The following is a 13862-nucleotide window of genomic DNA, read 5'->3' as shown; positions in this document are numbered from 1 at the left end:
CTACTAGAAATACTACTTGTGAGCAACGGAACTCTCCAGTGTAGGAAAGTAATTAATTTCTAGTGACGGGAAAATGCCAATCTTTGAAGGCTTAAATCTTGAAAATTAAGCATAATTATGTACACATTTCTATATTAATTTCTATATTAAAATGAACTTAACCTGATAACAAAGAACAAAATGTTGCGCTCGTGTTGCCCGTCAAAGAAGATGTGCACCGCAATGTTTCACTAGAAGGCTAGACAGTCCATCTGATTCTCACATTCAATTTCAAGAAAGAAAAGTTCTGTGAATGAATTTGAGTAACGTTTAATTAAACAACATCTTTAAAATTTGTTTGCTTCTAAATACAACAGTCATCCACTTCAAATAAAAAAGCTCTTTTCTGAATGTACAATTTTTCTACCATAGCCATTCTAAGCAGATGCAATTATATACCTCTTCCTCTCACTTCATCAATGTTTACACTTTTAGCATAATGTTCTTGTCTAAACAAGTGACTGAAAAACTGTTAGGCTTAAAGAAGAAATATCTCCTTCACAAAAACAGGGAAGTGTGTGTGTTTGGGGGGAGGGGGTGGGGACGTTCCAAACACAGCATTCTATCAAACCAAATAAAACATGCACCAAAAAACCCTATCATTTCTACTTGTACACACATTAGGCCACAGAACACAGAACATTTACAGGGGTGTTCTACTTGACATCCACCTTCAAAACCAATGAAGATGTTCAAAGTTCTGGAAAACACTGGCTTGTTCTTGAATTTGCATGTGCAAGAGACCACCATGTACACTCATTCACTAGCACACACTGCTGCTGCCTTGTGTCAGACATTCACAAGCACACAAAATAAATTTGAAATGACTGTTATAAACACTTATGCAACATAAATTATGAAGTTAAATATCACTATAGCCTACACATCCCCTTGTCTTTTAAATTTTCCCAATACCGTCAGGTTTTGGACAAATAATGATTGCTGTGCATACATATTCCCTAATCTCTTGCTTTGCAAAACTTTCGAAGGTAATGTGAAATTAAGTAAGGGAATCTTTCTAGTATTCTGAAGTGACAATTTCAACAAATTTGTCATTAGTATACTCCTCTTTTGGCTTTGATTAAAATAGAAGGCGCGGTTTAAGTACTCTCAATAAGTGAAAGAAACTGTCACACCTTAGGGAAAATGAAACCTAGCATTCATTCTCTCCTTGTTGCCAAGCAGAATGATCACAAAGCACAATGCCATTGTTTCTGAATGTATGTGAAGACATTCTTACAAGCATTCATGATTCACACAAGTTTTAAGTACAGCACTTGTCATGACTTGTGTTCATCCTTCATTAAATGCCCTGCAAACCAAAAATACATAAATTTCAACAGCTCTTGAATCGTAATAAAGAACAGCAGTCTGTTAGGATTACTAGACTCTTACACAAACTGAAGTAATAAAAACCACTTAAATTGTGCATTTCCTCACTTGGCATTGAGCTCAATACACATGAACAAAAAGAGCAGCATAAAAAACTAAAAACTAATTCAAGAGAAACGTACATACTTTGCTGAGGCAAACGTATAGGCTCCATGTCACCAACAGTTGCTTGATGTAACCGGTTTCGAAATTTATAACGAATATACAGAGACTTCTCTTCACCTATACATGGGTCATAAAATCCCGGTAGGCCACTCTGCAAATAATAAAGCATTAAAATTATAACAGGAAACAACTTTTGCTCGTACATCAGACAAAAATGCCTACCACATCCAAGTCTGTTCTTAAAAGGGCAAACTGTCAACCCTCTGTAGGTCTGATTTATTATTAAATAAGTCTGGATAGCTCAGCATGTTGAAAAAAGTTCCATTGTCCCGAATATTCGCTCCCAAACCATTAGTTTCCTGTGGCCCTCAAACAGAACTTTGCTCATCCTAATCAAAAATTCGACATTTTCTGGTTAAAAAGGGGGTTCAGAGTAAATCTTGCATGTTGCTAGATTATTTTAATAATTTCCAGCTTATTAATTTTTGTATACTGCTTGCATTGTAAAGAAATGCAGAATATATTAACATGCTTAATATATCAACAGATGCAGACATTGTTCACTCTCAATATCTCCAGGGTGTGGCTTTCTGGAAAGATAGATTTCTACCACAGTGAAAAATCTAATACAGATTGTTTGATTTCCAAAGATCAAAGTGAGTCAAACATGAAACTAAGATTGTATATTGCTGACAAGAGAACTTAGCATTATCACCAGTTTACCATTAAAAAAGTCCTAATTTATCTTTATTATTAGTTTTCTTGTAAAAGCACACTTATATTGACCTAAACTCTCATTTCTGATATTATTAAAAGATGTAGCCAGAGCAATGAGATGTTGCCATAACAATCTACTTTTGTCATAGGAAATAAAGTCATGGCCTCTTTTCAAAACAAATGTGGGAACAGCAATGTTGAAAGGTGTTGATCTCTTAAAGTGAACTTTATTTAAATTTGAAAATTAGTATCTTGCAATGAACTAAGCTAATTCATCTGAAAAAAACAATATTTCGCATACAGGTGTGCTTTCTTATACTCACAATGTGCCACTCAAGCACTTTGTCTGCCTTTAAAGCAGTGGTTCTTAACCTTTTTTGAGGTACCGAACCCACAAGTTTCATATGCACATTCACCGAACCCTTCTTTAGTGTCATCACGAATTGCGGGTGTGTCTTGACCTCCGTGGCGGAGGCTCAGCTGAACCCCTGAGACTGACTCACCAACCCCTAGGGTTCGATCGAACCCCGGTTAAGAAACACTGCTTTAAAGCATATGAAATCCATGTAAAAAATAATATCATACAAAGCACACTATTTCTAACAGGCAGCACTACAATACTGGAGTTTAAAAATATTGGTAGAGCTTCACACAACAATGGTTCAAATGACTTACAGAGCTAATTCACATTAACATTTTTCTGCCACAGATATGATTTTATTCAATTTTAGCCATGAAAATGATGTTTCATATTGAACTGTCAAATAAAAGATCACTGAGGCTTTTAAGAACAAGTCAGATGTGGCCAGACTGCCATACAACTCAAATTTAGAATTTATGATATTCTCATTAAATATTTGCATATCCTAATACATTCTTCCATGAATCTGACTTGCTTAATTTTTATTTAGTTGATGCTGATTTTCAACTGATTTTTTTTAAATGCAAAAATCTTTTATCCCCATTATCATTGATTTTTGTGTTTTTTGAGGATAGGTACTGTCACATGCATGATCTGCACATTTTCATACAAAGTGTGCTTTGAAAGCAATATTCTTATTCTCACTATTAGAGTAGGCAAATACAAATAAAATCTGTAAATATTCAATGTCATGACTAGTGTGGTAAACTGTGACTGGTCACCTTTGATACTGCCTCTGGAACAATAAGCTTGGAATCCTTCACAAGAGCTTGCAGCTGGATTGTGACATCTATACACTCTCTGTCAATAAGTTCACTGTAATAAAGTAAAATAACATTAGCAATTATAGCTTTCAAGGTCCAGGTTTGAGTATGTCTGGTGTAGCTATACATAATGTACTACACAGATAAAATTAGCCAGTTAAAACTTTGATGAGCAATACAAAAAAAAAAACTTTGTCCCACCCATCATCTGAACCCTGCAGTTTGCCATACAGTGCTTTGATGATGACTAGGCCCATCTTACGCTCCTCTGCTTCAATGCTTCTTTCCACTGTTGCCTTCATCAGATCAGTCTGTTAATACAAAAAGAAAGCTTACACATAAAACTATCATTAAAGTATTCCAGAGATGCTTTTTGTTTATGCAAATGTCAATTATAATTTAATGGAAACATCATCTCTCTTTTTTTACATTATTGAGCATGAAAGACAAATTAATATGCTCATGCAAAGAAATGTAAAACGTTGCAAGATTGGAAATCATACTAACAGCTGCCTTGGCTTCCTGTTTTCTTTTTGCTAGTTTATCAGCATGCTCTTCTCGTTTCTTCTCCAATTCCCTGAAACATCAGAAACTTCTATCCAATAACTATTGTATCAACAAGAACTTTGCCAAATCCTTTAGCCCTCTTATGGCAGACATTCATGTTTGTTAACTTAAAAATTTAAGTGACACCAGATTTGTCTGAAAGTGTGCACCAAATAAATTATTCTGTAGCTGCCAGGAACTCATCTACAATAAAAACACTATGAAAAAACTTACTGTTCTTTCTGTTGCTTGAGGAAGGGCTCAACAATAAGCTTTTTAATGAGGAAAAAGGCAGCTATGGGCACAAAGGTTCCATACAAAATTGCACTTGGAGAAATTGTTTCTGAAAGGTGGATGGGAAACAGAAATGTCTGGCTTCCTCTGTGTAGTCTAGTTGCAACAAACAAATCAACAAAAACAAAATTGAAATAGGACAGTTTTATGAATGCACCAGATTCAGATTTTATAAACAATTCATGATTGATATGAATAGCTACTAAAGGTGAGCTCAAAAAAAGGTCAACACCAGACGAAATCCATCAAGATTATTTGTTTCAGTACAGCATACCTAACGAAATCCATCAAGATTATTTAAGTACAGCATACCTAATTTTGAGGTGAACCCCTGAAGGAATGCCTATGACCATCGTAGCACCTAAGTTGCTAAACTGTGTGATCTTCTTCTCAAAGCCATACTCCACTACACCTCCTGTTAACCCAAATCTGGAATGTAAAGCACGCAGCAATGAAACCCTCCATATTACTATGGCAGACTCTGTTTCTTTTCAACAATGGTAAAGGTCAACATAAATGCAAATTCCCCTCCAACAAATGACAAGGTTTAGTTCAATGATAAGAAAAAGAAGATATTGTACAGGGTTTTGGAAATAAACCTCATGTAAAGCACTACTAAAGTCTTTAAAGCATCCAAAAATTATTTATAAACCAGTTAGTTTAGTCCATGTTACTCCTCGAGAAGCATAGGGCCACATTTGTAAACCAGTAACGATTGTTATTTCTGATATTTCCTCATTTTAACAATTACATAAAGTAAAGTACATTTTAAATTATAATGAAAGATTCTGTGATTATCTCATGCCTCATAAAAACAACAAAACAAAACAAAAAAACATGTGAACATGAACATTTCATGCTTACTTTATGGCCCCTCTCAGTTTTGCATCATCTTCCTGAAACTTGCGAATGTAGTTGAAAGACAAGTAGGTATTAGCCAGCCCAACCTATAGACGTGAAAATAAAAGAATCATTTGCTAGTAAGATAATTATAAAGCAGAAGCTGAATTCATGAAACTATTGAAAGTTGTTGTCATGGACTTATCTCTATAGTTGAGTTAAGACCCAATGAAAGTTGCTTTACCCCTGTGACCATATTTATAAAGAGGAAGAAGATAGCCAAGAGGTTAGAGTACTGATGCAATGAACTTCCCTCAAGTTGACCAAGTTGTCAGGAATTGGGTACCTAACTCCACAGGGGAAGGTAAGGTAGCAAGAGAAAGGAGGAAACCACCCTCACAAAAAGCTGGCCCTGCGAAAAGCGCACTCACTCCCCAATGATTGAGAGGTTAGGGGACAACAATTACCTATGTTAAGGAATGACAAAAATTCCCTGGGGCAAAGCAATATCTGTGGGGTCTGGAGAGTGTTGTAACTGCTGATTTCCCCATTTTATCCCCGGGTAATGACATCTTCACTTTATGAATTAGGCCTCAGGTATATGCTTAAACATTTTGACCATAATGAAACTTGCTCGAAGAAAACCCATTTCCTGAAGAAAACTTTAAAATGATACCCTAATATATGAACTTTAATTTCAGCAATTATTTCACCATCTATGCATGTTTTAACTTTCAAGAAAGCCTAATTATTTTAAAAAAGGACAGCACTGATGGCAAAAGAAGTTTTACTCTGAAGAACATAATGATGTACGAATCATGTATTACTGTTCATCAATAAGTGGCTAGTAATAAAAAAAAACTCAACAGCATACCACAAGTAATGATACAAGAAGAAAATGCCATGATAATGATGCCAAGACATTTCATGTCTTTCAATTTTGCCTTATAAAGGAAGCCCTTTAATATGAAAATAATTTAAGAATCATTCTATGATCAGCTGCTTCAAATTATAAAGCTTTATAATTATGAAACTCTCTCTTTCTTTGGGGATATCAGATTTGGCAGCATATATACTCACATACAAAACTATTATTTATCTGATCTGCCCACTTGTTCATTTGAACTGAGGACAGCTCATTCCTTGACAGTGTGATAGAAATGTACTGCCATTAACTACCACATAAATTAGAGGCAAGATTAAGAGGCGATTAAATTATTCACAACTACGGTAGCTGCTTATACAAGCTGCATTTTCATTTACAATGAATTTGGAGCTAGAGAAAGGACACTTTCACAATTTATTAATAGGCTATACTTTTATTATATGGGCAGTTCAATGTCTACAATTACAAGCTGACAACTGATGTTCTTATTGTACACACCCTTTCAAAAGGTCCCAAAACATTATTCAAAATGTTAATATTTATATTATTCTGGTTGCGTGCACACACGCACACTGCTTTTATATTATTTCAACCATTCCTTTTGTCACAGTGCCACAATCTTCATAATGAAAAATATTACCTGAAACAAAAGAGCTGCATGGTGTTTCTGGTTGCTGTAGACTATGGCTGTGCTGATGCTAGATGGAAAACCAGCATTGTAGGTAATCCGACCCTGAATGTCTCGGTCGAACTGGTAGGCCAGCACTGTAAATACACCAATTTGTTTCTAGCAATGACTGCGGACCTTTGTTTTTTAGAGAAGGACATTCATTGAGATCATCCCCAGTTGAAGATAAGCATTTGTAAAGCAAGAATTTCTCACAATGATTGTTGTAAGATTTCTGTACTTTCCTTTGATCAGGTAAGCTTTTAAGTTACCTTATGAATCTCACATTATAACCACTGAACCTTCTCTGCATATTACCAATACAATGCCACGAACACTTATACTTACTTGTAGATAATGCCGGTTTGAATCCTTTAGGTGTGGTATGAAGTGCAATGGCAGATGTCCCATAGCTAGAAAGTCATTTAGATAGTTTGTATTTTTAAGTATGCTGGCTTGTAAAAATAAATAATACAAATAACAAAATTAATAATAGTAGAACTTATAAACTTAATGTACTTAAACAAGAGAGTAGCACAAGAAAGAGATACAGCAGCACTTTTGCAGACTACAGAAGACAAAGGGAGTAGAAGAGAAGGAGGGAGAGATGGTAGAAAAAAGGAGGACATGATCAGCTACTGGAAGCAGTCACAAAAGAAAGGTCATGAAAGCTTCAAAGCAATAAGGGCAAGGCACTTCAGACACTGGGGCCAGAAATGGGAAAGGATCGATGCTCAAATTTGTCTTGTCTGTAGGTAGGCACATGCGGGAGGCCTGCTTGAGTAGACTTAAGTGACCAGGTAGACCGTTAGGTGTCCTGGGGCCAGACCATGAAGGCGATGAAAGCACAGCATGCACACTTCACATCCAGACAAGCTCAAACTGGAAACCCGTGAAGCTCACAGAGAAGTGGTACATAATGGTAAGTTCAGAGCTGACAAAAGACAATCTGAGCAGTGTTATTCTGAGCTCTTTATATCTTGTCAAGCAACCAGCAAGGGAGTTCATAGTTTATAGTTGAAGGCTGATAGAATCATCTCAGTTTTTGTCATCATTCAACTGCAATTTGCTCGAGAACATCCATGTTATCACAGAGTGGATAGTTTGTTTTATGATGGCAAGGAGCCACAGGCAGTCAAAAACAGGGCCAGATGTTATTGAATGCCAGGACTCAACGGCTGGACAAATGTTAATAACTCAACAGAATCACATATCAAATTACTTAAAATACAAATTGTTTATTTAAGAAGAGACAAGGAAAATTTAATTACATTTCAGTTATGCACATCTAGATGGGAATAAAATAATAAGCAACCTATCAAACAAAAACAAAAACAAAAAAAAAAAAAAACTGAAACAGACATAAACTAAGCTGCCTCCACAAAAAAAGAATCCTCTGCCCTTATGCAGAGACAATAGGTGGTAATCTTCAGACCAAATCCGCTCATGAACAGCCAATTTCTACGGACTTCCTTATCATGATAGTACCCATATGGAAGCTAAACAGTTCATGTCTAACCTAATGTCAGACTAAACTCAAAACTGAAAGAACTCTGGGCAACACTTACCATCTTCTAGTGATTTGTCGAAATCCCTTTAAACTGACTCCAACACCATTTCCTGCTGCAGCTTCCACCTGCAAATTATAGACATGAACCCACTGACAAACAGTTCTAAAAAAAAAAACCACAAGAAAAACACCTCTCTTATGATGAAGCAATGAGTTAAAAGAACTTCTAGAGTATTATAGCTATTTCCTTGCAAAACATCTTATATTTTACTAATCACCTTTATAAATACAGTCAAATCTCCCTACTATGCCACCTACCGGGACCGAGCAAAAGTGGCATAGTAGCGAGAGTGGCATAGTTCGTAAAAATGGCTTTATTTGTTCAAGTTACCCATCAGTCCAAAGCAGGGGTGGGCAATTAATTTTCCCAAGGGGCCGCATGAGAAATTGGGATGGTTTTAGAGGGTCGGACTAATATAGTTAACTCAGTTTTACCTAATACTGTATGTATAGTATATATAGTGGCGGACGGGCCGGTCAGAGACAGGAGGCCTTTGCCCAGGTCTGGTCCAAAGCTCTCAAGAATCGTCGGCTTCGCTCGCTGTCTCCTCTCATTCTCCCCCTCACCTCTTCATCCTCCACCCCTCCCAACCACATCCGCGCACCTGCGTCCTGTCGCTAGTCGACCCCCTCACACCTTCCCTCTGTCATGTGGCTGTCACCCGGCCAGCGACCACCCACCCCCCACATCGCCACCCTCCACCCTTCCTGTGTGCGTGCTATGTTCCATCCCACCTAACAGCGATGTCCCACACTACCATACAGTATAATAGTCGAGCACTGCGCGGAATTTTACAACTTGTGTCTTTTAACAGTCACACAAAAGTGGCATAGTAGCGAGAGTCTGGGGTGGCATAGTAAATTTTTTTTACATTGAATTTATAGTCGGGACCGAGCAAAAGTGGCATAATACCGAGAGTGGCATAGTAGCGGGGTGGCATAGTAGGGAGATTTGACTGTAACCGTTTTCATTAATACTTAACGCTGACAAAGAATGACAGGCACACCTATGGTTAGACGTTAAGTTTAATACATCTGTTCTAATTCTCCAAGACGTGAAGAAATTAGCAAGAAAGCAGACTAAAGTAGTGAGATTCAGCTTAGCCTTCAAAAGCCCTAAAGCCCAATGGAAATTAATCACTCATCTTACACAAAAATGAAACCACCTAAATGAAAATCAAACGTGAGGATATTATAATACCTCCATCCAGCCCTTATCTGATGTCAGTCTTCGCCACGTTGCAAGGAATGCACCAGAACCTGTTCCATTGTGCGTCTGAATATTTCCGCCAATAATGACTGTATCTTTGACAGTCAAAGGGCATTCAACAGATTGATACATACTCATGCTGTTGATTTCCACATTCAGAGTAGGGCTGCAAAGTAAATAAACCACAGCTGGAACATGGCAGGACTATGTACTGACTGGAGATCATGCTCAAATCAACAGGTAATTTATTCTGTGAATGATAACATTGCTAAACGATTTCACTTTTACTAAATTGTGACTGAACAAGCATAAAACTGTAAAACTGCGACCAATAGGAGTCTTGATAAATTTTAGTCAGCTGTTTGCATTTCTCAAGGTGAAATAAAAATAAAACCAAGGAAAGTATTAGGAATGATAGAGACAAACACACCTGCATTTATCAACTACTGTGCCTACAAACATATACATCATGCCCATGTAAATACCAGTTCTTCCTGCCCCAACAATCTCTTTCTTAAGGACTACCTGTTAAAGGGATGACACTTACTACAGACATCCTCATAAAAAAAGGATAAGACTTACCTGTAAATATCCCCATCATCTTGTGGATAGCCTTCAAAAATATCAGTTGCATTGATCCCAACACTAATTGTGCCCTATATTAAAGAAAAACATTAAGGGCATATATTATAATTGTGCCTTTGCTCAAAACAAAAAGTGGAGTAACTACTGAACAGTAAAAATTAGATAGGATGTTTTTATTTTAAAATATTCCAAACACATGAGGCAAAAAGATATTCCAACAAAAGGTCTACCAAGATGATTTATAGATGCTTATTGTGACAGAAACATGCAATTTCATTTAGAATGGCATTCAAAATCTAATATTTATCAGTTGGCCGACAGACAGTATGTATGATTTCATACAATATACTAAGGACCTACCCTTGGATTGGTTCGCTGCTGTAATCGCCTCTCCTCTTTTTCTCTCTGAAGTCTTTCATATTCTGCAATAATCTCTGCTGGTGTTTTGGTCCGAGATATAATCTATGGCATTTCAAGAAAAATCTATTATTGTTTCTGAAAACAAAATGAGGCATTTTTTAACCACTCAATGTGTAGACAAAAAAAGCTGAAATTAACAGTAAGAACATACTTTAAGCCTGTGTTCTTTGGTGATTTTTAAAATAATTTTTGGAATCTGGAGATTTAACAAAACATTTGAAATTATGTTCAAATTTAACCTACCTCAAGCCCTTCTGTTTCCAGCCCCTTTTCTCCATAAGTGTCATATATAGTTCTTTTGTGCTGGTCACTCAGTACTAAAAATCAAAGAAAGATATGTGTCACCTTGGCCAGATAATATGAAAAAAAAAATGGTGCAAAAGAAATAAATGTTCCCTCTCTATACCCCTTTTTAGTCCTCCCCTACTTAACTAAACACATCATTCAAAAATAAAAAATATAGCTCTGAAGGATGTAAGATAATGCAAAAGCAAATGTTATGGATATAATGAAATTTCACTTTACATCAGAATGAGTGGAAAGACTTGAAGCATCTTCAACTTCCTACAATGTTTGAACAATGAGAGGATAGAATGAGAATCCTTATTACTTAACAACACAAGCCAACTGTAAATTTAAAAAAAAAAAAAAAAAAAAGGAATTTGTGAGAATTAAGAATGCATTTCCAGTTAAGAGATACATACGTGCAAACAGTTTTGTCTTAGAGTGATTTAAAGTCTTCTGCTTCATTTAACATCATTTCAATCATTAACTGATTTTATAAAAATTTTATAAATCAAGGATTTAACAATCTACCAATCTGGTTTACGCTCAGAAAAATGATCTTGGAAACGAGGGATGATCTACTACTTACTTTCGTGAGCCTTCTTCAGTTTATTAAAAAATTCTTCAGCACGCCTTTTTCTAGCTGCATCTTGGTGTTTATCAGGATGATATATTTTGCTGAGGCTTCGAAAGGCATGGTTCACCTCCTCTATTGTTGCCTAAAATGACCAGCACACAGATAAAAATATTCCAATAAACTAGTTCAGGTTATAACCATAGATAAAATCTTATATATGTGTGCATGTGCTTGTGTGCACACATGGTAAATACCTCAACCATTTATAAACAAAGTATAGATTTCTGAGGCTAGGCAAGCCTCAGTCCCTTGTCCAATGCTTCTCTAGGTGCTGAAGATGGAGGTATGGAGCTACATGGCACATACTGGATAAACCATAACACCATGCTACAACAATCATTATGACACTTGGAGACTGAATCAACAGAAATGGTGTGGATTCACCAAAGAAGTGCAGTGCAATGCTCCACACCTCAAGGGAGTCCACCCTCACCAATGGGAGATTCTCTCATCTTGTAAAGCAAGGAAAGGGAAAAGAAAGCAACTGACCAACATACCACCAAAATCAAAGATAACACCAATACATATTACCACAACACTGGAATGCAGCAGAGGTTTCTGGAAAGAACAGTGAACTAGAACAGTACCTCCATTCTTCATTGCCGTAGACTTAACAGTTAAGTCTTCAAGAAGAGAATAGGGCACCTAGGACAAGTAAGAAAAAACAAAGCCTGGCAGCATGAGAACCACTTAATCCTTGTCAACGATCTCACAAACACTGCAACCTTCTACTCACACTGCTGGCACACGACACCACCATCAGACCTCGGTCAGCCAGTCAGTCGTTCCTTGTCTTCCACCTGTCATGTAAAAGAAAGCTTCCATTTGGTAATCCAGCTATACTGTGCTTGTTGACCTTTTATATGGCACTTTGATGACTTGAAACTATCTTCTTTATGTTGAATTTTAGCAATGAATGTCACACCTCTGCCCTTTTAAAGCTGATGAAGCTGTGATAGAGATCCAGATGATGCTGAAGCTGCTCCTCTATCAGGATGTGACAGATGAAGATCTGTTCAGCCATCCTCATACTTGGTCTGAAGTCAACCTATTCTTCTCTAGCATTTCCTTGGTGGTGATGCTGATGCAATCCTTCATTACTTGCAGCATAACTTCACATGGGTGGCTGAATGGCCTATTGTTCTCTAGTTCTGACATTGTTTACTGCTTTCTTTTTTTGGAAAGGGTATGACTTACGATTTCACCATGCAACTTAAGATACAGAACCAGATCCCCTCTAAAAATCCTCCTCATTGGGAAGAGACAGAGAACCATATTGCCATCTCTACCAGTTTCTACATTTCATAGCAGCCAAAGTCAAACACTGCAATGTAAACTGGCACTTGCAAAGCTTAAAACCATAACCTAAGGATTTGGGCTTATGCAGATGGCTCAGCCACCGATGGCATTTGAAAAAGAATATCCTAATAAACAAAAGCAAGTATTAGCCATACCAACAAGCTCTTATTCAACTACAGAACTACAGAACCAAAGTCCAAGCCTTGATCTGTGTAGAAGGCAGTGTCTAACATAGAGCAAGCTCAGATTCTCAGGTTCTCTCTCTTTTTTTATGTAGATGTCTTTTCTGTATTGGAGGCTGTCAACACTAATAGGCTGACAGCATCACTGAGAATATTGTCTGAAACTGGTACTGCAATGGATGCCATCACATTGTGGTATTGAAGGCAACCTTGGGGCTGAAGACAAGCGGGATGAAACCAAGGTCAATCTTAACACTGATGATGCACAGACCATGCAATCCACCAGACAGCTACCGTCATCTATCTAGACCAGACCATTTTCCCCATAAGGACAGGGCACAATAGTTGAGTTGAATCCACCGCATACCGGAGGCTACACTTTCTGCCTGTAGGTGGTGGTATTTGCCTTGCCGGTGCCCGTTGACATCAAGCTGTAAGGGCCTGTGGACGCTCTGCAGATGACTGCCAGCTTCATCTCGAGAGCTGGTCTCCAAGAGTAATCAAGGCGAACGACACGAAGAACTGATTTAACATTCAGCGAATAGCTAAAAAGGCACAATCAGCTATACAAGCACAAAAACATCTTTGTAATCTTTTCATTACACAGTGAGCACCACCCTCATATTCTGTACAAAAACTTTCTCTGCTTTCAGTTTGACAAACGTTACAGGACACCGGCATGATTAGAGATACTGGTATGTACTTTTTAAAGACAAAGTTAACGTAGTTTTGAAATAACTGATTTTTATAGAAAACCCTCAACTAATTAGGATCAATACCTACATCTTTTCCGACATTCAGTAATGCATATAAATCGTTGACAAGAACATCGTCTTCGTTTTCCAAGGACGCAGCCATGCTTCTAAAAAAGCGGATGTGATGTAACTTACACCATGATTTTGTAACAATTTTATAGAATAATATTTTCGGTTTAGTTAAAAAGATTGCCTCGATTGCTCCTCTGATACTAAAATTTGTTTCGAAAGTTAATATGCGCTTATCT

The 13862-nt window shown here is 37.2% G+C and overlaps 1 protein-coding gene across 2 annotated transcripts; it reads right to left on the bottom strand.

The window, feature by feature from the left end:
• Positions 1-287: 287 nt before the first annotated feature.
• Positions 288-13792, bottom strand: LOC112557435 (dnaJ homolog subfamily C member 11-like). Of its 2 annotated transcripts, none has more exons than XM_025227291.1 (17): positions 13643-13792; positions 11331-11460; positions 10700-10773; positions 10397-10498; positions 10034-10107; positions 9443-9617; positions 8240-8307; positions 7020-7084; positions 6645-6769; positions 5143-5225; positions 4591-4707; positions 4219-4374; positions 3946-4015; positions 3640-3749; positions 3397-3490; positions 1554-1687; positions 288-1351 (listed from the first exon to the last, which is right to left on the bottom strand). In XM_025227291.1, exons 1-17 carry the CDS (start codon positions 13715-13717, stop codon positions 1333-1335), a joined length of 1671 nt encoding a protein of 556 aa, XP_025083076.1. In that variant the 5' UTR covers positions 13718-13792; the 3' UTR covers positions 288-1332. The 2 variants fall into 2 exon arrangements, with proteins under 2 accessions (XP_025083076.1, XP_025083075.1); XM_025227290.1 differs by having other exon boundaries at positions 1558-1687.
• Between the last annotated feature and the right edge of the window lie 70 nt (positions 13793-13862).

The sequence above is a fragment of the Pomacea canaliculata genome, linkage group LG2, assembly GCF_003073045.1.
Source record: "Pomacea canaliculata isolate SZHN2017 linkage group LG2, ASM307304v1, whole genome shotgun sequence".
NCBI lineage: Eukaryota > Metazoa > Mollusca > Gastropoda > Architaenioglossa > Ampullariidae > Pomacea > Pomacea canaliculata.
This window is presented reverse-complemented; position numbering and strand designations above follow the sequence as displayed.

Bases quoted from the DNA above. Each gene is read 5' to 3' on its own strand.
- LOC112557435 (XM_025227290.1), bottom strand. From the start codon at position 13,717: ATGGCTGCGTCCTTGGAAAACGAAGACGATGTTCTTGTCAACGATTTA. The intron at 8,308-9,442 runs GTATTATAATAT...TATAATTTGCAG, and splicing joins CAGATAAGGGCTGGATGGAG to GTGGAAGCTGCAGCAGGAAA. The intron at 7,085-8,239 runs GTAAGTGTTGCC...ATGACTTTCTAG, and splicing joins CGACAAATCACTAGAAGATG to CTATGGGACATCTGCCATTG.